Here is a 25,223-nt window from a genome sequence, read left to right on the forward strand (position 1 = left end):
GATTTCTCTTATTTGATGAAAGATTTTTAAAAAGGAAGTGGATATGGTGATGATGAAACTAGTGGCAGAATTTAGATTGAGTTAGTGCAGAATGATGCATTGTGCTTGCCTCTTCTTCATGATTCCAGCAGTACATACATATAAATGCAAAGACTACTTACTCCTATCTTGAAAAAGTTCACTTAGCACGAAAAACCTCTCTATGGACCTTATCTCTCACCTTCCCTGCTCTACAAAACTTCTCTAATGAGTAATCCACACCTGCTCCTGCATTTCTCTGGCAGCCAGTCTTTTCTTAACCCATGGCAGTTCAGTAACTCAAAAATACTCATGAAGATCACCAGTGACCTTCTAGTCACTGAATTTTCTTGACTTCTGTGGGACTTGTCACCTTGAACCTTTCCATCTAGAGTTTCTCTGACGTCCCCAACATCTCTGCTTCTTACTCATTGTTCCCTTTGTGGGAACCCTCTTCTTCTTTCTGTTTCCTATGTATGACCATTGCTTGTGAGTCAATCCTTCACCTTATTGTTGGTGAAGAACACTGTGTGACATCGTGTGACACAACTCACAATGGATCTTGACACCCCACTGAGTAACAAGCCTTAATTGAGAATTGCTGACTACAAGATAAAGTGCTAACCCCACCGAAGGGTTCACCATATTCTTGGCCTAATGGCTTTCCAGCCTTTTTACAAATACCACTTTTGACCCGTACAACCCCCTGGCCTTTCCCTAGATGAGCCTGCCCACTGGCCTCATAGAAGCCCCGTACATCGTATCTTTGTGACTTTTGGTGGTGCTGAGACACAGGTAGGACCAGAATTCAGCTGTGGGAATTCTCTTGTGGTCCAGTGGTTAGGACTCCATGCTTCCATTGCAGGGGCACAGGTTTGATCCCTGGTCAGGAAACTAAGGTCCCACAAACCGCACAGCACGGCAAAAAAATAAAAACCAAAAAAGAAAAAAAAAAAACAAAACCCAAAAAAACCTCACCTGTGCCATAAATAACTGGTTAGTGAACAGTATGACAACCATCAAGTTTATAAAATTGCTCTCTTTGATGAAACTATTCTTAGTAATCTTTGCCAGTATCAAATAATTTGTGATACATCATAGCTTTTAAATTAAAGTAATGCAAAAAAAATCTTTTTTTTTTGTAATGAGTCACAATCAAACAATTCTGGAAAAACAGATAGCTCTTTGAAATTTATCCTACAGAAATAGTTTGAGTTGGAAAAAAATTAAGGTAGGCTTAAATCATCGTGCACTGTGTCTCCTCAGGATTCAAAACATGTCACCTGAACAGGGGGAAAAAGGTCAGAAGTGGGAAGTTGTGGCTCTGATTCAAGGCTACTATGAAACTTCAGGATTCCTATTGAGGAATTCAGAGTTTGAAAGAGCTACAATTATTTGTCTTCTTACTAATGAATATTTTAAAATTTTGGATTCTATTTATGCTAATTGATATGATTTTTAAAAAAGAAATTAAAGTCAGCCAGAATAAAATGATGTATATATGTAGCAAAGTCCCTCACTTACCAGGTCCTCTTCTTCTCTGCCCTTGAGAGTGATGGAGTCTTGTGGCAAATACAGCATAAAGTTATGCTTTGAAGGCCAGTAGAAGAACAGGAGGGACTTTCCTCGGTTTTATAGGTGCTCTACTCTGAGGGTTATAAGCGTTGCTGCCCCTCTCCTAGGAAGCCAGGAATGGGTGTCCTGCAGCTCTGAATAAAGGGAGAGTGGGAGAATGAAGCTGGGACCAGCGGGGAGAGTGGAAAAGTAAGGGGGTGGGGTGGGGAATGAGGCAGAGGTGACTTTCATGTGTCCATCTGAGATGCACACCTTACACGCTGGAAGGCAACCCAATGCAAACAGGTGAGAAACATTTTGAACCTTTCTTGGGACACTTGATGATGCGCTCTGGGTTTGAATGAGTATTTTCCAGTAAGACCTGCACATCTTTCCAGACATAGCAGCGACATATGTGTGTTTCAAATATATTTTCAGTGGCAGAAAGTCAGTGGGAAACTGATATTGTTATCACGATGATATAGGATTCAATTCCATATACGTTTACTGAGTGCATACCATGTGCCAGGCAGTAGGAATCAAAGGGAAAAAAGGAAAGAATAGTCACTGAGCTAAAGGGATGCTCCTGGGTCAGATCTCCGCACCATAGTTCTCAAGGTCATGCACTCTCCTTCTCACAATGGCAGTTTCATGCTGTTTGCGGTTGTCCGATTGATGCGTCTTGGGCTCTAAGCTCTATGAGAGCAGAGATTTGCGTCTCTTTTTCTTTTTCACCGTTGTGTATTAGAGCTAAGCACAGTTTCTAGCATTTGACAAGCATGCAATAAACATTGTTCAGCGAATGTTATGGATGCATTAACCCTTTGTGGGGTATTATCCCATTTTATAGGTATGGAAACAGAATATCCAAGACCACACAGAAGTAACTGCTGGAGAGAGGATTTCAGAACAGCTCAGCCTGACTCCACAGCCCAGGGTCTTTCTACCAAGTCCTGCTCCTTTCCCTGGGTTGGAGAGGCTGCGCGGCTAGTGGGGGAGACGGATAGGAACACCCTTACCGGGTAAACACTAGCGACACGAAAGAGGTATGAACCGGAGGCAGCCAGGCGGGCATAGGTGGGGGTCCCCAACTCCGCTTAAATTCCGCCCACGGAGAGGAAGCAAAATTCTGAGCGGATCGGCTTGTGTATCCTGCTGAGAAGCCACACTGAGAGGAAGGTGGAAAGAGTTAGGACGCCCTGGGAGGGGGGTGAGGCAGAAGGGAGGAGGAGGGGATGTGAAGAAGAGGGGTGGCAGCAGTTCCCTCTTTCTTGCGTCGTGTCTGCTGCCGTGAGACAGGATCCTTGGTCCCGGTGGCGGGTGGCAAGGCGATTTGTTAGATGACACTTGGCCGCCTCGAGGGTTAGCGAGTTCCCCTGCACAGGTGCGACGTCAACGCTCAAGCTGTTTCCCAGACAGTGGCCTCAAAATAACTTCTCGATTTGGAAGGGGGTGGGGGGAGATAATCACGCTTTTTGTGGGAAAGAGGTTTGGTGCATAAGGGATGTTAGGGCTCTGAAGAGAATTACAGGGCAGCCACCATGGCTATTATCTCAATCAGGCAGCGTTTCAACACCTCTCTCAAGTCAAGCAGCCCTACAACAGGATTTATTTTCCCATAAGCGAAATCCCCGCCCGCCGACTCGGAGCCGCGGGGCCGCGAGCTGGGTGGGAAACCGCGGGAGGAGAGGCTATTTTGGGTGTGGGAACGCGGAGGGAGGAGGGGCGGCGCCGCGGGGCCGGGCGCGGGCGCGGGGAAAGCCTCCCGCTCGGGCTGCCACGGCAACCGCGTCCAGGCAACGAGCCCGGAAGCCGCTCGGGCGGCGCGCGGCGGCTCGCGCCCCCCCCTCCCCCCCACCCCGGGAGCCGCGAACCCGGCCGGGCCGCGCGCCGGGCCAGGCGGCAGGCGCGCGCTGATTGGACGGCGCTCCCCGCGGCGCGGGCCCGCAGCCGGGCGCCCCGCACAGCCCGCGCCGGCGGCCGCCGCACCCAGCCGCGCCGGCGAGGACAGGGGCCGCCGCCGCGCGCCCGCCGCCCGCGCCGGTGAGTGCCGCGCCCCGGGCCGCCGCCCGGCCGTCTCCCGTCGCCCAGAGGCGGGCGCTCCCCGGGCTCGCCCGTGACCTTGGGGCGGCCGCTGGGGGGCCAGGCTTGGGGGAGAGCGAGCTGAGCGTGGCCCATGTGACTTGCTGCCGGCGAGAGGGTTAACTGCATGCTGACGCGAAGGGATGAAGTTGGGCACCGAGCGCGCGACGGGTGTTGCATTTTTGCGGGGGCCGGGGGAGGGTGCATGCTCGCGAACCAGCAGACACCCCGAGGGACTGTTTGCGGGAGCTGGGGTGGAGCGCAGATTGCCAGGCGGGCAGTGCTAAGTCAGCCGTCCCGCTCCTCAGAGCTCAGTGACCTTGGGCGGCTTCACCTCTCTGCCCCCTCCCCACCCCTCTCTCATCTTTAAAAGGAGGGGCTCGGGTTCTTTGCAGTTCCAGGGTGCTGTTGTGCCGTCTTACGGGGAGCTGAGAAGGGGCCCCCAAGTACTGCAGGTACAGGACATCCAAGGCTTAGCCGTGTTTATTCTACCAGGGCTTTCCATTAATTGGCTCTCAAAGTGGTAAGATATGTTACCGTTTTGTGAAAGATTATGGAGAGAAAGCAGTGGCTGATTAGGAGTGGCTTCTCGTGATGCCCGGGTTAAAGCCTCTTGGGTGCTCTAAAGTCATGAAGAAAATCGGGCTTAAGACTCCTGAGTTCTTCTTTGCTGTAGTTAATCTAATAGGAAACTTTGTATTTGAACAGGTAGAATCAAAACCCAATAGTGGCAGGCAGCAGCAAATTAAGTGAGTCATTTCTTCAATATGCACGAGGTGGTGTGTGTGCGCGCGCGTGCGTGTGTGCCTGGCTGCGCTCACGCCCTCGTCTTCAAGTCTGTGTATGTCACTGTTAGAAATTATTTCATAGGAGTAAGCAGAAATAATGCTAGAATGATTTCAGTCCAGAAGTGCAGCTCTCTCCGAAGCAGGGGCGAACACTTGCAGCTTGCTCTTTAAATGAGTTGGGTTTGTGAAAGTAAATATGTTCTTTACTGAGAAACATCCCTAGCATTTGCCCATTAGGGTGTGTGTGTGGGGGGGGGGAGGGTAACAGTGCTCCTGAGACTCAGTCAGCTGTGTCACCTCTTCTGTTCTTAACATTGGCTGGGGCCCCTTTCCATATTCTCAGTTCATAAATTTCCTCTTCGTGGGAGAGGGAAGGGAGGGAATGCCCTGTCCCTCACAGGTTTCTGGGGTTGCCCCGTCTGGCTTTCTGCCCCAAAGCATACCTTGATATTCCTTCCAGTCTGATTCCATCTGTGTAAAAATGTGGGCTGGGAAGACAGATTTTCCAGTGCTAATGAATAAGCTTCTGCAAGCTTGTTTACCCAAAGGTTTAATAATCTTTAATGGTTTACATATTAGAAATCTGATAGCATTCAGATAGGAAAATCCTTACTGCCCAAGAATATAGCCAGTAAGCTCTTACAAACCCTTTAATGGATCACACCTCATTACACCTGAATCCCTTGGTAACAAACTATTCAGCCTCCCCGTCCTGCAGGCTGCTAACCAGTGTGTTTCCAACCTGCCTTTCCGTCTCTTGTTTCTTACATCCTGCAGCCACATGCCTTTGTTTTCATTTTGGTGCAGCTGAGTCCATCTCCTGTCCCTCCCCTAGCTCCAGAGCCTGAGTGACTTCCCTCAAAACAGCCCTCTCCCACCTCACCAGTATAGGGATTGGGCTTCCCCTTGCTTCTCAGTGCTGCCTCCAAACCATTAACGCAGCTCTAGCAGAGTCTTCTTTCTACAGGTCATGCTGTCTGCTTGTGCCCCATACCCTCCTTCTTATCTTCTGAGTCAGTGCTGGCCAAACCTGGTGGCTCTGCAGAATCACCTGGAGCACTTTGAAAAACTGGACTCTTTAGACCCTCCCAAACATACCACATTAGAATCATCAAGGTGGGCAAGATCTAAACATGTTTATTTTAAAAAGAAACCCAAGGCAGCTTCCCTGGTGGGGCAGTGGTTAAGAATCCGCCTGCCAATGCAGGGGACACGGGTTCGATCCCTGGTCCGGGAAGATCCCATGTGCCATGGAGCAACTAAGCCTGTGCGCCACAACTACTGAGCCCACATGCCACAACTACTGAAGCCCACACGCCTAGAGCCCATGCTCTGCAACAAGAGAAGCCGCTGCAGTGAGAAACTGGTGCATCACAACAGAGTGGCCCCCACTCATCACAACTAGGGAAAGCCTGTGCGCAGCAACGAAGGCCCAGCACAGCCAAAAGTAAAAAATAATAAAATAAATAATAAAATAAATCTTAAAAGAAAAAAAAAAAGAAACCCAAAAAAGATGGAAGGGAAGGGAAGATGGGGAGGGAAGATTGAGCTTACCCGGTGATTCTGATGTATACCCAGGTTTGGGAATCACTTCACTTGATGCTACAAAAAAATTAACAAACGAGCAAAGAAACAAATGTGAACAACTAACTTGGTTCTCTTCTCTGCCGTGTTTCTTGCTGGTGACTCTGTTGAGGCTGTATTAATTCACTGACCTTGAAGTTCCTCAAGGTCCTCAACATCAACTCCTGTGGCCTTAGTTTCCACTTTACTTCAACCACTCACTTCTGGGACTTGTTTAGTCATGGGAATTCTTTCCACCTTCAAGATCTGGAACTTGGATGTCAGTTTGCTTCACTGATTCTTTCCACCTACTGCACCAGACTAACCATCACTGAGAACTCTGATCCTTTAATCACTTACTGTTCCAATCCCTTTATGGCTCTGTTTCTCTATTTGGAGTGTATGTATTCCAACCATTTTGGTTTTGTCCAGAATCCCGGAATCCTTTGTCTTAACATGTTGGACTTCTTGTATTCCCGACCTCGATCCAGAATCACCCTCATCATCTGCTTTCCCTTTTCCCAGTCTGCCAAGTTATCACAAAGACCTTTGCACTGGTTCCACTGCAAATTTGTGCTAGCTCTAATTTCACCTAGGTCTTACTTTTCTATGAAAAAGAAATCCATCTTTTATGAACTCCTAACTGCGTTCCTTTAGAGGTTACGCCAGACTTTTCCATTCCTTAAACTTCCAGTCAGTTTCCTTTCTGGAGACAGCCTTTTTTCATTGATGAGTTGAAAGATGTTTACATTGGAGCTTACTGCCCTCTGCTTTAATATAACTTCCCACTGTACCCTCCTCACCACCCCAAGCGTTCTTTTTTAACCCATCTTTGTCCTTCTTTATTCCCTTCCTCTGAGGAAGGAAATGTGTATCAGTTCCTTACCCAAGATTAACTCACATGCGTTGCACACTCTCCACCCTCTGGACTTTCCCCCTTCTTGCCTCTTTTGGGAACTTTCTCCGTTTATTATTCCCTTTCTCTAATTTCTTTGGTCCTTCCTTGCTCTGCCCCTGCCCTTACTCCACCTTATAGTCAAGTGATCCTTCTCATAACAAAAGAAATTGGGCTAGAGTCCCAGCTCCATCCAAGAGAACTTTCTGCCGTGACGGAAATGTTTCAAATGTGTGCTGTCCAACGTGCTGGTCACTAGCTGTATTGCCACTAGTAGCCATATAGTCACCATTAGTCAGAGGTGACTACTGAGTGGGGGAAGTGTGGCTAGCGTGACCGAGCAACTAAATTTCTGATTTCTGTGAATTTTCAATTAATTTAAATTCTCGAAGCAGTCACCTGGGGCCGATGGCTACCGGATCAGGCAGTGCAGTTCTGCACCCTGCTCCTCTGTTGAGCTGTCCTCAGGTTTCCCTCCTTGGACTGCCCGCTCACTTCTTCGGGCCTCAGCCCCGCCTTTCTGCTGAAACTGCTGTTCTGTAGGGCCCCAGCCGAGGTGTCCGGGTTGCAGAGCTGAGGCCTTTACTCTGCCTCCCTGCTCCTTGGTCTCTGCCCTGCGTCTGCCGCCAGCGGGCACCCTCCTCCCCAGCCTCTCTCTTTCCGAGTCCTCTTGTCACTGGCTCTTCAGGGGCACCTCAGACCTCACGTGTCTCCTTTTTCTTCCTGACTTCTGAACGTGACATTCTGTGGGATCCTGTCCTGGGTCGTTTTCTGTTTCCTTCCTGGCCTCGTCCCTTCTCCCAGCATCAGCCCCACCTCTGGGCCAACATTAGTCGCTAATGGACAGTTACCCTGTGCCGTGGTTCACTTGTATCACGTCCTTCCGTCCTCGCTCCACCCCTGTGAGGCAGATAGCCTTGTGGCTGTTGTGTAGTGAAGAAACTGAAGCAGAGAGAAGTGAGAATAACTTCAGGAATTGTTATCCCCGCTGGTTGTTAAGGAGCAGAAGTGAGAGAGGCAGTCTGGCAAGCTGCCTTCGAGCACCCTTTTAATCAGATTTTGCTCACTGCACGCCACCCCCCACATGAGCCTTCAAACCTCCATTTCCAGCCCTGCTTTCTGAATCCCATTCAGAATTTAATACCAAGAAGCCCAGCTATTTTGTCTCTAGATAGCGCTTCATCCTAGCTTCCTTAATCTTTTTTCCCGTTAACTTTTTATTTTTAAATAAGTCAGATTTACAGAAAAGTTGCAAGAATAAATTATTCCTATATATGTTCATACAAATTCTATAAAAACTATTTACCACACTTGCTTTTTTCTCACGTATTCGCTTACTCTCTCTATACACACACACACACACACGCACGTACGCACAGACACACACATGTGTTGTAATTTTTTTGGAACCTTCAGAGTAAGTTGTGGTTGTGATGCCCCTTTACTGCCACCCTCAAATAGTGTTTATTCGCAAAAAAACACAAGGGCATTTTTCTTGCATAACAAACATCAAAATCAGTTCATGAACATAGATTCTGTACTATTATCCAATCGACAGACCTTATTCAAGTGTCACCAGGAGTCCTAAAAATGTTCTTTAGACCAAAAGAAGGAAAAAATCTTAAAAAAACAAAAAAGCCCCTTCGTGGTCCAGGACCCAGTCCAGGACTTGCACTGCGTTTCTTGTCTTGCCTCATTAGCTTCCTTTATCCTGGGCAGTTCCTCAGTTATTCTTTGTCTTTTATGACCTTGACACTTTGAAGAGACGAGGCTGATTATTTTGTAGAATACCCATTAACCGGGGTTTTTCTGGAGTTTTCTTGGGGGTAGATCCAGGTTATCCATCATCAGGGAAGCATCCCACGGGAGAGATATCATGTCCCTCTTGGTGCATCTGTCATGATTTCTGTGCTGTCATCATCCTCTCTGCAACCTGCTGTTGCTCTCTTGGGTTATTCTGACTTTTCTCCTCTCTACACCCCTACATCCGGTTGGTTGTTGAGTGTTGCAGTGCTCCCTGCACCATCTCCCTCAATTTGCCCCTTCCTTTTCATTGCTCCTATTGCTCCTGTTGTGGATCCAAGGCCTCTGCACGTGGTCCTGGCGACTGTTTATCATGGCTTACCAACAGGAACCTGTGTGCGTGGTAATTTTCACTCGTCAGTACTTCCTCAGCTCTGTCCTGCCTCCACCCTCTCTCAAGCTGTCCTGCATTTACTTGACCCACCCCTTTGAATTATCCCACTCACGTGCCTGCTTCTCAAATGCATTTCCTGCTGGTCCAGTTCAAGCTGATCCTGCCTCCTGCCTGGAGGTAACACCTGGCTTATACCACCACCCTGCACGTACCAGCCTCTTCACTCTCTCACGGTGGCTTGTCTTTTCTAGTTCCCTATTGAATCGAAGCTCCCGAGTGCGGGGGCTGTGTCTCATTCAGTACTGCAGAGGCTCAATGAATATTTGTTGACTGGACTAAATGACTTGATTAAAGTCGTTAAGCAAATGCGCAGGCTGACCTCAGAGTTGTCTGCTAGCATGTGGTACGTGGTGGTGGGCGTGAACCCCGTGGTTTACTCTGAGAGTCAGGTGGGTGTTGGTTCAAAAGAGGGCCCGTTAGCAAAGCGATCGGTAATTCAGAAAGGTATTTCCATGTTGTAAGTGGACTAAATGATATTCCCCCGATGACATCTTAACTTTGCATATACGTGTCAAGACAAAGAAAGGGCAGATTGGATTAAAAAAAAAAAAAAAAAAAGAGTAGAGAAACCTAACAGCATATTAAAAATGGCCCATCTATTTCTTCACACCCCAAGTGAGCAGCTGAATGTGTGAGGAGCAGTTTCTCAGGCTCACGTCCTCCCTTGGAGCCCTCCAGCCACCTGTTCTCTCCTCTCCATTGTCTCCCCACTCCTCTCCTCTGCTCCCATTGGCACTGCCTCCCTCCCTCCACGCTCCCTTCACTCTCTCTCCTCTCCCTTATTTCACTCCTTCTGCCTGTTCCTCTCTCTTAATAACTCTCCTATTTTCCTCCCTCTCCCTAGATCGATTATTTTATTTTTTGACTTCTTGGAGATGATTTCGTGTTCCATAGGTTTTTAACATAAAAGCAGGTGAAAAAGGATAAAACAATAGCTTTGTATTACTCAGTGGGCTTTTTTTGATCCCCCCCCATGAGGGTCAGTAGTTCTTGGTGTTGTAAAAACGTAGATATCAGTGATAAGAAAATGGTTTATTTGATTATTTTTCTGCTACAGCAAAAAAGTTACCGGGAACATGCGGGTTGGTAAACATCAGAAGACCTGAAGTGTTCAGTCTCTGTTAAGGCAAAATTGGTGTTTGAGGTCAGCAATCCGGTTGCAGGGTGGTGAGTTGTTGAGGTTACTGGAACAACAGGAGTCTTCCTCCTCGAGGTGTGGCTGCACTCACTGGCTGTGGTCAGCCTTTTTTTCTCTCGTAAGAATGCTTTTGTGTTGATGATGTCTCTGGACAAAGTAGCTACAGAAGTAAAGGCAAGAGATCCTGCTGCTCAGCTGAGTGGGGCTTAAATAACAAACGTGTTTATGTGGGAGAGAATGAGTGCCGTTGCTTCTGCAGTATGGAATTCTTAAAATTATTTAACCGGGAAGATGTTATTCAGAAAGCCCTGGTGCCTTCAGCTTGTTTTTTGTTTATTTCAGATTTCTTCCCTCCTCACCTCCCCGCCCCGTTTTTAATTATCTCTGGAAGAGCTCAGGAGGCCTCCCTTTCTCGCTCTAAAATAGTTATAATATTAATGTGCTAAACGTAAGTCGTTACTCCAAATAAAAGAGTCTCTCACAGACTCCTGTGTTCGGCAGGGAAATTCCAGCCCCCTCCCGCTGTGTATGAGGAAAAGGGCAGGGATGGGAGGCTGGATCTTTCTTCCCAGCCCAAATCCTTAGCTTTGCAGCCAGGGATTCATGTCGCGTAGAACCCGAAAGTCACGACTAGCATTGTGTCTGCGTGAGTATACAAAGTCATGCCTTCCCCTCCTCTGTACGATCCTGGATGCCTTGGGGGTGTAGGTAGTTTGGGAGGGATAAGAGTTTACGCCGGTTTTTAATAATACTTCTTCTGTTCTCGCTGGTGCATTTGGCAGATTCCTTTTTTAACATTTGGTAATGTGTCTTCTCTAATGCTAGAAAGAAAAGTTGCCAAATATAGCTTTGGATCATAATAAAGCACCCTAAAGGTAATACGAACACACATTTGGTGTGGGTGCGAGCATGGGTGAGCGCCCGTGCTCACTGCAGGACAGCCTGAGCCTGGCGAGCTCACAGCTGGAAGGGACCTTGAGTCAGCAATCGATCTGTCATTTGGGCAGAGCCACTCACTAATTAAAACCATGGGCCTTAACACGGTAGAAGAACAAGCAGATGAACAAATGATTATGAGTGGCTATGAAGGGGCACTGCGCCGGGCTCACGGGGGTTACAGATCCATGTGGTGTGTAGTCGCTGCTGCCCCATAGCAGCTCAGCTGGGGAGACAGAATCCACGAAAAGTTCAAATAACAATAGAAGATTTAAATAGCATTTCAAAATAGCTGTTATTAATAGATGGGAACAGAAACCAATCTGTTTTTGCAGGGGTTCTCCTAAAAATGTTAGCATCGTTCTAAGCTGTGCAGAGTGGATTACAGCTACATCGGTGGTCACCCCTTGGGTTCCAGGGGTCCTGATGATTTCAGTCCACTCGTGAATCCCTCTGGACCCGTCAGAGGCCACGTGTATGTTGCAGATTTATGGGATCCCATCACTCGTGCAGCAGTCCCTGCCCTGACCGCAAGGCCACTGTAAATGGTTTGAAGATTTTAAAGTTCATTTTTTATGGGTCAGAAATACAGCCACGCTTCACCTTTCTACCCTCAATGGAATTCCCCTGGCGAATGCACTAGTTTGCAGGGGAGAAGAAACAAATCTTACAAAGTGGAATCAGGCCATTTCCACACAAGTGATTGGAAATATCTGCCTTGGGACCGTGTCAGGGGGACTCACACTCTCCCTGGTGACTCCCACTGGTGGCACCCCAAGCCTGATGTAAGAGCAATCCAGGGCTTGGTGAGGGCTTTAACAAGGGTCCTGGCCTCAAGCCTCATTATGTGCCCACAGGGGATGGGTACAAATTAGCAAACTGGCAGTTGTTTCGTTGATACAGAGTTTCAGTTTTGGAAGATGAAAAAGTTCTAGAGATCTGTTGTAGAATAATGTGCATGTAGTTAACACCATACTCTAAACTTAAAAATGTGTAAGGTGGTCAATTTTATGTTATGTGTTTTTAACCATGGTAAAACAAAATTTAACCGCAAACTTATTTTAGCTGAACCATTTAGTCTTTTACACCCAGAGCCAGTTGTGTCTCTTTGGTTTTGATACCTAGAAATGGGCAATTTCTGAATTCTGTTTGTTTGTTTTTTCTCATTGGTTCATTCTTTTATGCATGAAGTTTTTACCTAAATTTGTCATGAAAACAGCGCACTCATTGAAGTATTTTGAAAAGAAGGAGCAGTAGAATAGAAATGTACCCAGTGCCACTGGCTTGTATTTTGATTTCTTTCTTTCCACTGTTTAAAAAACATTATTATAATAGTACTTCTAGCACAGGACCCCCTGCCTTACTCTCTCCAGGATGGCTGAGGGATTTCTGGGTTGCTGGGGAACGTACTTTTGAAAAAAATTTCAGGCTGCTTCAGGTAAGCTTCATTTGCAATTGACCTAATGTGTCCAAAGAGGGACGTTTCGGTGTGAGGATGCCCAGTGTCTTAGAGGCTGTGTAAGGCCTTATAACACTCCCTGCTTTGGTGACTTACCCAGATTTCCTCCAGAGCCACCTCATAACCATAATGCCATCTACATCCCAAAGTATGCCAACCCGGTATGTTTCTCGTAGGAATGGCTCGTCCCTTCTGCAAAATTCCGGCCAGAGGTAGGGAGAGGGGAACTGCCTATCAAGAAGGAGAAGGGTGTGTTTATTTGTGGTGTTAATTTTCTTGGCACATAACTAGGAGGCACTCCCCCAGGCTGCACCCTGTCATTAATTTATGGACAGTTCCTGCTGTTACCAGTGGTCCTTCTTTGACCTTCTTATCGATAGTTTGGCTTTGGAATTACTCATCCCTGGACTCAGTTGCATAGCCCTCTTCCTCCTCCTCTTGTTGAAAACACATCATTCACTCAGATACCAGCTCTTCACGCTACACAACAATGTTAGCGATCTGGCACAGGGTGGGGTGGGGTGGGGAAGCAGCATTCAAGGCAGCCACGCGTCAAGGGAGCCGGTGCCCCTGCAGAGGGGGCCCCGTGCGGATGGAAGAGGGATGAAGGCAGGTGCTGGCGGCCTGTGCACACAGAGGGGCAGTGGGTGTCTTGTCCTTGACGACTCATCCATCTCTGCTGGCCCAGGGTTGGGTGAGCGCCCCATCTTGGGGAGGAGGAACTCCCCACCTTGGAGAGGAAGATGGCAAGGGTAAAACCTAAAAATTTTCAGGGTTCTATAAACTCATAAAATGTTTGCACCACCTAAATCATGGTGCCTCAGGGCAAAGCTCTGTTTCTGGGCCCTGATTGTGGTTCTATACAGTACTGAAAATCCAGTTTCAAAACTTGTTCTTATTAAAAAAAACCCCTAACATTATAGGTAGTAAATATCTTCTATGTAATTTCATACTCTTTGTAACCATTATTTTAAATAGCTATTTGATATCCTTTTGAGTGGATGTGCCGTATTTTAATTAACTACTCTTTTATTGTTGGACATTTAACCAATAACCATTTATAGAGTTGTTGACATCTAGATAAGATCACATAGTAAGTATGAGAAAAGTCGTTAAGGGGAGAGATTTGATGGAGATCAGTAACTGTTGCCCATAGTTCTCATTTGGTGATCCCGGGAATGTATAAGGTAAGACGGAGTTCTGTGCATGTCCTCGAGGGACTAACAGTTTGGCTACCTTCAAGCTCCTGAGCTTTGGAGATTTGGTTTTTTTTAAGTGAGGGCCGGAGGAAGTAATTTTCTTTCTTTCTTTTTTGATGATATATTGAAAAATAAATTGAAGACGTAAAATATTATGCATTTAGTTGAAGCCCCCTGTAGTCCTGTGTCTCCCACTCAGAAATGAATTTGACCTTGATTTGGTATTTGTCATTTCCACATTCATCTTTAGATGTTATAGATTTGGCATATTATGTGGCACATTTTAAACTTTTATGAAAATGTCATCATAGGGTCCACATCCTTCTTCAGCTTGCTCTTTTGCTTAATGGGTTTGTGAGATTCATTCGTGTTGGGACTTGTAATTCTAATCCCATTATTTCCACAACTGTTTGTTCTTTCGTTGCATGAATGTATCACAGTTTATCCATCCATTTGCTTACTGGTGGGTGTTCAGTCCCCCTCTCTACCCACTTTTTTGCTCTTAGAAAACAGTGCTGCCTTAAGTATTCTTCTGAAAGTCTCTGGTGGACATGTGTGAGAAGCTTTTTGGATATTCCTTAGCGGTGGAATTATTGAGTCATGAGATTTGTGCATCTTCAGCTTTACTGGATATTGAAGTGGTGGTACTGATTCACATTCCCACCTAGTGTTCCCGTTGTCCCGCATGTGTTTCTATCCATACTCAACCTGCCAATCTGATGGGATACATTGGTATCTCTTGTGTTTTTATCTCTTGCAGCAAATTAGATTTCTTTTATAATTTGCTTCCACTGGCCAAAACAGAGCCAGTGTTAGGAAAAAAACTGTTAAAGTTCTTATTCTTTCTACAATATCCTTTTGAGATTTTTCTAAGCAAGACAGCCATTTAGAACTCTATTAAGTGACTTGAAAGTTAGATTATGAAATAGTCTCTTCTCAGTAAGCAGAGCTACACCCTATGTAGTTTGGTATCAGAATCCCGGCTGACCGCACCTGCCGATGGAGTCCAGGCGACTGCCACTTGGCTGGTCTCTGCTGTATTCTGTTGGTTAGGAGCAAGTCCCAGGTCCCACCACACTACGGGGAGGGGTTTACACAGGTATGAATTCCTGGAGGTGAGGAGCGTGGGGACCACCTGTGTAGGGGTCTGGCCTTCACAATAGGTATCATGTTGTGATCACCAAGTTTCAGCGTCATGGTTTAAATATTCAGCACTGTTAGGGCAGTCAGAGATGTACAGATTTCAGATGACTGACTTACCCAAGTCCGGTTCTCCTCAGAGGTGTCAAGTCAGTGTATTAACTCATGGTGAGAAGAGTAGCTGGCAGTTAGCCTGGGGCTCAAGTTTGCTGATTCTTTTTAGTTTGTTTTCTCCTTTTATGCACATCCACACAGGAAGGTAAATGATGAGTGCTTGGTGAGTGCGGGCTCAGGGCAAGAGAAGTGAGCAGGATTATCTTAGTGGCCAGTGTCACTGAGCCCTGACAGCTTAATACGTCCCTCTCCATAACAGGGACCTGCTGCCCCGGTTTCTTAGGTTCTTGGAAACACTGATCAATTTTGCCTCTCATTCTCTGCTTTTACTAGACATACTGTGTGTACCATCTCCCTTTCTCGTTGTACATTAATTCTCTAGTCGGAATATAATTTAATTGATTAAATTCAGCATTTGGAAATGACTTCATTTTAGTCATCTATCCTTGAGATTCATTCATCCAGCAAACACTTATTGACCAGCTCTGTGCCAAGTGCTTAGGATGGAGCTGTGGACAGTCCAGCTCCTCATGGAGCTCACAGCATAGAGCCAGAGACTGGCAGTGAGCCAGTAATCACAGGTGTGATGACTGTTTGCCTTGTTTCAGTTGTGTGTTGGCAGTATCTTGGGTTGTTCTGACAGATCTGCTGATTTCATCTCTTCTTGATTCTTTAGGTTTCATTGTCAGAATATCACCTTACCTTTAGTTTTGAAAATGGCTTGCAATCTGCCCCAATGACTTCTTTTTAAAATTTATTTATTTATTTATTTACTTGGCTGCGTTGGGTCTTTGTTGCTGTGCACAGGCTTTCTCTAGTTATAGCAAGCGGGGGCTACTCTTCATTGTGGTGCGTGGGCTTCTCATTGTTGCGGAGCACAGGCTCTAGGTGCGAGGACTTCAGTGTGGCACGGGGGTTCAGTAGTTGTGGCGCACAGGCTTAGTTGCTCCACGACATGTGGGATTTTCCTGGACTGGGGCTCGAACCCGTGTCTCCTGCATTGAGAGGTGGATTTTTAACCACTGCACCACGAGGGAAGTCCCTCCACTGATTTTTTATACTACCTGTGTCATTTCGTAGAACAAAGGGAAAATAAGAGACCAAAAAGTTGAACTAAACCTTGATTATAAATAGTATTTCAGTGTAAATATCCATCAGTCAGGGGCTGCCTACCAATTACGATATGTCCATTTAATAGAATATCATGCAGGCATTAAAACTGTGATATGCATCTTTATGTATTGACTGAAATGTTCAGGATATAGCGTTGTTTAGAAAATGCAGGGTACACGTAATATAGAGTAGGATTTCATTTTTTTTTCAAAAAGAAAAATTATATGTATCCTGAAGAGAGATCTTAAAAAAACGTAAATTTATGTAAACATCAGCACTTTCTGAGTGATGATTTTCAATTTATTCTTCGTGCCTTTATGTACAGCCTAAATTTTAAAATTATATTACTTTAATAATCACAAAAAGCATTTTTCAGTTTAAGGAAAGGTGTCTTTTAAAATGTTCCAAATTTCTTCGTAAAAAGTATGTGTATTGCAAAGTTGTTTTTTGTTTTTTTTTGGCTGTGTGGCGTGGCTTGTAAAATCTTCGTTCCCTGGCGAGGGATCGAACCTGGGCCCTCGGCAGGGAGAGCACAGAGTCCTAACCACTGGACAGCCAAGGAATTTCCACAGATTGTTTTTTTCATGTATGTGCTCTGGTTTCAAAAACACAAGTGACAGCAGCATGGCTTCCGTCCAGCTGTAACCTCAGCACACATCAGTGCCGGAGGAACAGCTTCGGCCAAGTGCAAGGGTGATAGCGCGTACCTAACGATGTCCCCCCTAACCCACCACAATAAACAATATATTAGGGTTTTAAACAAATGAATACTGTGTGCTGAACCTTTTATATAAAGTTTTATTTTAAAAAATAGATATATTTCTGTCAGATGTGATGAAGGGACATTAACCAGGGAAGAGAAAGGAGCAGCCCTTTTAGGAAGCATATCCAGTGCCCTGAGGCCAGACTCTGTTCTGGACACCCCACCACCTCCCTGTGGGTGATGCCTTGATGCCTGCTGATGCAGAACCCGGGGCCCTAGGCTCAGATCCCTGCTCTCTTCCTTCCTGTGACCTAGGTCTCAGTTTCCTCTGGTTCCATGGAGGTGGTAAGATCAGTCCCTTCACGAACAATGGTGAAGATGAATTCCATTAATGCGCATAAACATGCCGCACAAGTGCCTGACATGGGGTCAACTTGCCAAAGAGAGAGCAGCTGTTAGTTCTGTGGTCCCCAGCCCGACAAGCCCACCAGGATCATACAGTTCTCAGGGAAGCCAGGCTTCAAATAAGGACCTTCCTGACCCTACCACCCATGTCTTCCATGATGGAAAAGTATGTTGGACTGTATCTGTAGAAAGGGAGAGAGCAGAGGAGGGAAAGGAGGGACAGTGGAGGGAAGGAAAATGGACCGTGGAAAAGGGAAGTTACGAAGAGGGAAGGAGCAAAGGAAGATGAATGGAGAGGGATGAGTGGGAGGAAAAGAGAAAGAAAATCAGGTGAGAGGAGGCAGTGAGAATAGCGATGGGGAGAAAGGAGTAAAGAGGCTCTGGGAGAACCCTCAGCCCCTCCTCCCTCCTGGGCCCCATCCTGTTCATCCTAAGGCTGGATTCTAGTCCAGCATCTACCACTGCGACCTCTTGCCTATTCTGAGATGCTCTTGGAACTGGCCATTCACTGTCCTTGAGTCTCCCATCCCTGATCCGTCCTTGCTGCCCCAGGACAGAGTCTAAGCCTGGGCCTGGCCTCCGAGATCAGTTAGAGAACACTCCCACCTGTCTTCCTAGACACACCTTCCATCATTCTCTGCCCTCTCTTGCACTCTATTTTTAACTATAAGGAAACCAGCTTTTTTTTTTCCACCACCAAATTACAACCACTTTATTCATAAGTACTTTGCCTATTTTTTGTTTGATTCTGATACTCAGCAGACATATCAGTGCTGTATTTTAGTAGTAAGCTGAAAAACTAAATTTTAATTTTTCTGTAAAAATTATCATTTTAGTTTGTTAAGTTTATGTGTCATTTTACATTAAAATGATACTGTAGGTATTTCTACCCAGTGTCATCTTATAAAAATAGAACAATTGCTTGACATTAGTGTCTCCTTTTGTCATTAAAAAATATATATGTATCTGAGAATATCTCAGAATTCTCATAATCACACATGTGTCTTGGTTTAGATAATCCCATTTCCCTTTACTCTTCTGTGAACCTCCAAATTCTATTGGTAGATTGCATATTTGGGGCATTGCAATTTTACTTTTTCTTATTTCTTTCATTTCCTCTCTCCTTGCTTTACCTACCTGTCACTTCCCCTGATTTCCCCAAGTTTTTAAACTCCTAAGCTGGAGGTTGATATTATCACAGTGCAACATGGCATGATGAAAACAGTATACAACCCAGACCTGCCTGATAATGTTGCAGATCCACTTGTGGTGCTAGAGATGAGATTTATAAATGTGCAGGATTTACAAATGTGATGACCTCAGGCAGGTGAGCCAGAATTAACAATGGGAAGATCTGGAAACAATCTTTGAGAAGTCACTTAATCCAGTGACTTGTTTATTTTGAATTCTTATTTGCATTATAGATCCTGTTGTTCTGGCAAAGAATCATGATACTAACCAACCAAGAGACCTAACAGATAAATAAATACATGCCCACCACACTCATGAAAAGGGCACCAATTCTGAACAGACCTCAGTGTGTGTTGTGGACTCGCACCATGTGACATCTTCTGTCATAGAGAGTGCACGGTGCTTGGTTTGTTACAGGGAGGTGTGTTCTTAAAAAGCAATCTCAGACAGTGAGTGGTGGGTAGACCTCTTTTTCAGAAAGGGGATGTAGCTGGCTTCTGTAGCTCAGGCAGGATAATTCCAGGTGGGTGAAATGACCTTCAGAAAAGGGCACTGCAAAGGTCTCCATTCATTCACAGGTATTATATTGAGTGGCTAATGTTTGGGATCCAGTCTCAGTAGAGAACTATACTTTTGACTAAACCATATTCTCTAATGCCTTTATTGCTGCAGTTTCTGACACTGGAACATCAGTCATGCTGTCATTGTGTGGATTCTTGTAGGTCAGCTCTGTGTCTGTTAAGATTTGAAACATGCCCTTAAGGAGCATATAAGTTAGTAGAGGAGACAGACTATTAAACAGCTAAAAATAATAGAACACAATAAGTCGTATAGAACATGTAGAATAAAGAGCTGAAGAATACACACGAGAGAGCCATTTTATTGAACCCAAGGGCTGGTGGGGCTTTACAGGCTGAATCCGGGTCTTTAGGCAGGCAGGAATGGGAAGGGCATTTCCAATAGAGCACACGGGCGGAGGTATGATGGCAGCCACGTGCCTGACAATAAAGCAGCAGTCTGCAAGCTTTTGGGCACCAGGGACCGTTTTCATGGAAGACAATTTTTTCAAGGACCGCACAGGGTTGGGGGGCGGGGAGGGGGGGTTCCGGGATGATTCAAGAGCATTACATTTATTATGAACTTTATTTCTATTATTACTACATCAGCTCCACCTCAGATCATCAGGCATTAGATCCTGGGGGTCGGGGGCCCCTGTGCTAAAGGACAGTGGTGGGTGGGGTGGCCGTGGGGAGGGTTAGCGTTGACTAGTGATTATGGTACAGAATGGCCAAGGATGAGGCTGAAGAATGAGTTAGGTCAGGGCGTGTTGCAACTAAAGGAAGTAGAGGTAATGCTGGAGTGTGGAGGGGAGAGAGTACGGCACAACCTCTCTGCTCTCTAAATCCTACTCATTCTCATCAGTTCTTCCGTGACTGAGTTGCTACCCAGGAAAAAAACAAAACCCTCTCCTTTTTTCCTCCACATGTGTTTTTTTTTTTTTTTTTAATGTTAAAAAACTTTTTTTTTAATTGAGATATTACTGACATAGAACATTATATTAATTTCAGGTGTACAACATACTGATTTGATATTTGTATGTATTGCAAAATGATCACCATAATGAGTTAGTTGACATCTGTCAGCACACATAGTTACAAGTTTTTTTGTTGTATGTATTGAGAACTTTTAAGATTTACTTTCTTAGGATCTTTCAGATATGCAGTACCGTATTATTAGGAACAGTCACCGTGTTGACATTACATTCCTGTGACTGATTTATTTTACAGCTGGAAGTTGGTGCCTTTTGAACCCCTGCACCCATTTTGCCTACTCCCCAGTGCCTGGCTCTGGCAACCATCATTCCGTTTTCTGTATCTAGAAGTTTGGTGGGGTTTTTGTGTGTTTGTTTTGGTTTTAGAGAATGGACTTGAGGATATGGGGTGAAGAGGGGGGCAAAGGGGAAGCTGGGATGAAGTGAGAGAGCAGCATTGACATATATATATACTACCAAGTGTAAAATAGATAGCTAGTGGGAAGTTGCTGCATAACATAGGGAGATCAACTCAATGATAGGTGATGACTTAGAGGGCCAGGATAGGGAGGGTGGGAGGGAGTTGTGGGAGAGAAGGCATATGGGAATATATGTATAAATGCAGCTGATTTCAGTTCGGTGCACCTCAAAAACTGGCACAACAGTATAAAGCAATTATATTCCAATGAAGAGCTTAAAAAAAAAGAGTTGAATAAAGAAAAGTTATTTGAAAAAAAAAAAGATTTAAAGTAAGATCATACAGTATTTGTCTTTCACCATCTGACATTTCTTAGCACAATGCCCTCAAGGTCCATCCATGTTGTTGCAAATGGCAAGATTTTATTCTTTTTTTTTCCTGGCTGAATAGTATTCCTGTGTGTGTGTGTCTGTGTGTGTCTGTGTGCGTGTATCTCACATTTTCTTTATCTATTCATCACACTTAGGTAGTATCCATATCTTGGCTATTTTAAATACTGCTGCAGTGAACATGAGGGTGAATATAACTTTTGAGTTAGTGTTTTCTGCCCATGCATTTTTATTCATATGATTAGTTGACCACTTACTGCATTGTTTCATAGCTCGTTTGGATTTCTACCTTTCTCTGTAGGCTGTGAAGCCCTGTTTAGGTTAGTTGGCTACATAATAGATGGCAAATGTCTCTTAGGTTGGGTTATTCTATAGATTAATATCTCAACTAAGGTATTTTACAACTTTAAAATTGTAAAGGTTCTGTGATTCTAAATATTAACATCTTTCACACTGGCCTGATTTTTGTAGTTTAAATGGCAAAAATTATAAGTGTATAAAAACAGATGATTGAACTTGGTGTACCCCCCAAAAAATAATAAATTAAAAAACAATAAATGGCAAAAATTCTTATCTTTAATACTGAAGAATTCCTTTGGCATCATAGCTTGTTTGGCACGAATCGCTTTTTTTCTTAAGTGTAATTTGTTTAAATTCAGAGTTCTTTGTCTAGGAAAGTGAAATGTTCACATTTTGAAACTCTAAAAATAACATACTGGATAGATGATGCCAAAACAATGGTTTCAATCAGAAATGCTTTCTGAATCCAGCGTCTAAATGTGAACTAATTACTGAATCACATCACAGTTACTAGGCATTCATTGTTTTAAGGCAATTAACAGCAGTATTGAGAAACTTAAGTAATGAAATATTTTTAAAACCTTCCAATTTTGTTCAGATTTCTAATCCATTGTGGTGACCAAATGTTCCTTATGTATGCCTGATGTAATGTGAATGATTATATCTTATGATACAGTTTTAAAATTTTAATGAAGACTATCATTATCATTCTCTTAGTGAATAGATAAGTTCCCCCAAATGAGATCCCACTGATCATGCATTGTTCTATTAAGATTAATTTTAAAATAATGTTCTTAGTTTGCTATGGAATTTATGAAATTTGCTGAGATCAAATTTCCTAAGGTAATTTCCTGTACATTCCTATGGAGAAGTACAAGGTAGACTAATAAGCCTGTTGAAGAAACTATCCTGTTTCTATAGAAGTGGTTTCTCAAGCCTGAGATGCAGATAGGGGGTGAGGAGACTTCAGGGGACTCCATTTGACAGTCCTTGTTGATCTGTCTAGCAGGGCTTAGTGGTGTTAAGTTTAGAAGCATGTTGATACTTGATTCTTTTCTTCTTGTTTGGAGACATCGTCTGTTGATATCAGAGATAGAAGGTATTTAATAATACAGTTGATCGTCATGTCAGCATAAATTTTGACCCCCTTAGTAATTTAATAAGAAGCTTTAGAGGTCGTTTAAGTTCTAGCTATAAACTGTTAAATAATTTAATGCTTATTTTTTTCAACAGATGTGAATCATTAAAAAGAAAATGGCCCAACGGAGCGCTGTATTTCCTTCTCTTGTCACCGAGGAAAGGTATAATATATGGAAAATATGCATCTAAGGTATACTTTTTCTTTCCACCAATTCCATGAGGGCGCTAGTGGGTGTGACGGTCATTAGAAAAGAAGCCTTGTGGCTGTTACATTGCCCATGAATGACTTTTTCCAAGTGCAAGAGTAGTCTGTTGTGTCCCCTCTCCAGCTTCTGATTTGTAGGGCACTGTGGACCATTCAGTGACTCTGACAGGTGGATGTTTCACAGTAGCCCTTCAGTATGCTTGTACTTCTGGTCACCAGTAAAATGTACCTCTGGAGACTTGGGGGTTGATATCCCTGCTAACCCTTTTAAATCCGAAGTTGCTAATTGAGTGTCCACAGGCAAAAATTAGCTCATATAAGTACATTGTTTGTCCTGGATCATCTTAAATACTTTTTGACTAGAGTTATTAACATTTTAAAAAGATCAGATGACTTTGCATACAAGCCTACATTTCCTGGCTCTTCTTGAAATGTGAGATGATCTGGAAAAGTAGATCTGCATTCTCAGATGGTCACTCGTGGGTGGAGCAGAACTGTGGCCTCCTTTAGTTGAGGAATGCCCTGTCCAGTTTTCCAAAGTCCCCACCACTCCCTGGTGTATCCTCCATGGTGTGCTTCACTTTTAGGTCCCCTGCCGGACCCGGCATCTGAGTTTGTAGCCACTGCTTTAGAGGGAAGGAGGAGAGGGCAGGTCAGGCAATTTTGTTAATAAGCTCTGATCCTCCAGCCTCTTGCTTTGGGAGGTCCTGGAGCCTGCTTCCAGCACACTTAACTCTCTGGGGACTGTTGTTTAAAGATGCCACCTGGTTCCCCAAGAAAACTCTTTGAGGGGTAGAAACCCTGCCTCAAATCCCATTTAACTTGTAGGGATAGATAATTTGCCTCTCCTTTTCTAGGAAGTCTTGAATCTGGCTTTAAAAATGACTTTTGCCTGATTGACAACCCTAGTAACGTGGGGCTCCCTTCCGTAGGCGAGTTAGAACGATGCCCCGACACAGCCAGACCCTGACCATGGCGCCCTACTCCTCCGTAAGCCTGGTGGAGCAACTGGAAGACAGGATCCTCTGCCACGAGAAAACCACGGCCGCCCTCGTGGAGCACGCCTTCCGGATCAAAGACGACATCGTCAACAGCTTGCAGAAAATGCAAAACAAAGGGGGAGGTGACCGCTTGGCCAGGCTTTTCTTGGAGGAGCACATCAGAAACATAACTGCAATAGTGAAGCAGCTGAATCGGGATATCGAGGTAAGGCGTGTGGAAGTCAGGTGGGCTGCATTCCTTTCCACAGACTTGTTCCACGTCAGGAGGTCAGCTCGTCTGTCATGCCCCTCCCAGGGGGTACCGTGTTCAGACCAAAGCTGTCTGTCTTGTCTAGTCTTAATGATTGCCAAGGAAACAGCTTGAACAGATATATCCTAGTTAAATGTATTTCAGTATTTAATAGCAGTTACTGTCGGTGTTATTTGTTTAATCTCAGCGTACCTTGCTGATTGCTGAATCACTTTGTTTTGTTTGGCTCTTAATGGAAAGAGAGGAGAACTAGTCAGATTGTTTTCCTGTAAAACCCTTCATGTCCTTGAAGACAGCTATTAAGTCAATTACTAGGTCAGCCTTTGCTGCTTCAGATTAAATGTTTCTAGGTCATAATCATTGTATATAACACAGTTTATTACTCAGACAATCTAAGGATGTGAATTGCTTCTCAGACTCCCTTTTATTGCTTTATTTTTCTCTCAAATGAGCCCAATAAAAGGCCAATATTGTCTGTTTTTAGAGTTTGTAAATTTACTGATATTTATTGGGCAATCACAGGGACCACAGAATTTAATTCAGAAAGCTTAAGATCATTTAGGGCCTGGGCTGACATCAGTGAACAAGGTCTGTATCCTACAAGTGTAGTTTGAAAATATACGCATGAAAGATACATGGCTAGATTAAGGAAACTGTCTCATGTCATGGAGATTGTATTTTAATTATGCTTTCTGAAATCAAGACTTTTTTTCAGTGTCAGATTTGTATTTATTTATTTTAACAGCTTTATTTTAAGTATAACTTAAAAGCCACCCATTGTAAGTGTACAATTCAGTGATTTGTAGCAAACTAATAGAATTGTGCAACCATCAACAAAATTCAGTTGTAGAACATTTCAATCACTCCCCAAATTTATATAAGCCTGTTTGCAGGTAATCCCTCCTTCCACCCCAGACCCAGGCAACCACTAATCTGTTTTCTGTCTCTATAAATAATTTGTCCTTTCTGAACATTTTATATAAATGGAATCTTTTAATATGAAGTCTTCTGCGTACGGCTTCTTGGCATAGTGTTTTTGAGGTTCAGCCATGTTCTAGCATGTATCACGATTTCATTTCTGTTTATGTCTGTGTAGTATCCTATTGTATGGATGTATAGCAGTCTGTTTATCCATTCATTAGTTGATGGACATTTGGATTGTTTCCAGTTTTTAGCTATTGTGAGTAAAGCTGCTGTGAACACGTGAAAGCTGCTGTGAACACATGTACACGTCTTTGTGTGGAGATACATTTTCATTTCTTTTGGGTAAATAACCAGGCATGGAATTGCTGAGTCGTGCAGTAAGCTTATGTTTAACTTTTTAAAACATAGCCAAACAATTTTCCAAAATAGCTATTCCATTTTACAATCCCACCAGCAATGTGTGAGGGTTCCAGTTTCTCCACATCCTCACCAACACTTGCTATTATTTGTCTTTTTGATTGTAGTCATTATAATGGGTGTGTAGTGGTATTTCATTGCACTATTAATTTG

At 44.3% G+C, this 25,223-nt stretch overlaps 1 protein-coding gene across 3 annotated transcripts in view; it reads left to right on the forward strand.

The window, feature by feature from the left end:
- The first annotated feature begins 3,522 nt into the window (after positions 1–3,522).
- FAM81A (family with sequence similarity 81 member A) overlaps positions 3,523–25,223 on the forward strand; it is a 66,510-nt gene continuing 44,809 nt past the window's right edge. For 2 of the 3 annotated variants that reach the window (XR_009051404.1, XM_057722589.1), the window contains exons 1-3: positions 3,523–3,615; positions 22,367–22,434; positions 23,411–23,684. Coding sequence is in view for 2 of the 3 variants with exons in the window: in XM_057722589.1 (XP_057578572.1) it covers positions 22,388–22,434; positions 23,411–23,684 (321 nt within the window). In the remaining variant the exon portion in view is untranslated. Of the gene's footprint in view, positions 3,616–22,366; positions 22,464–23,410; positions 23,685–25,223 lie in introns of all 3 variants that reach the window. The other variant, XM_057722590.1, reaches the window with a different exon arrangement.

This window comes from Hippopotamus amphibius, chromosome 2, assembly GCF_030028045.1.
Source record: "Hippopotamus amphibius kiboko isolate mHipAmp2 chromosome 2, mHipAmp2.hap2, whole genome shotgun sequence".
Taxonomy (NCBI): Eukaryota; Metazoa; Chordata; class Mammalia; order Artiodactyla; family Hippopotamidae; genus Hippopotamus; species Hippopotamus amphibius.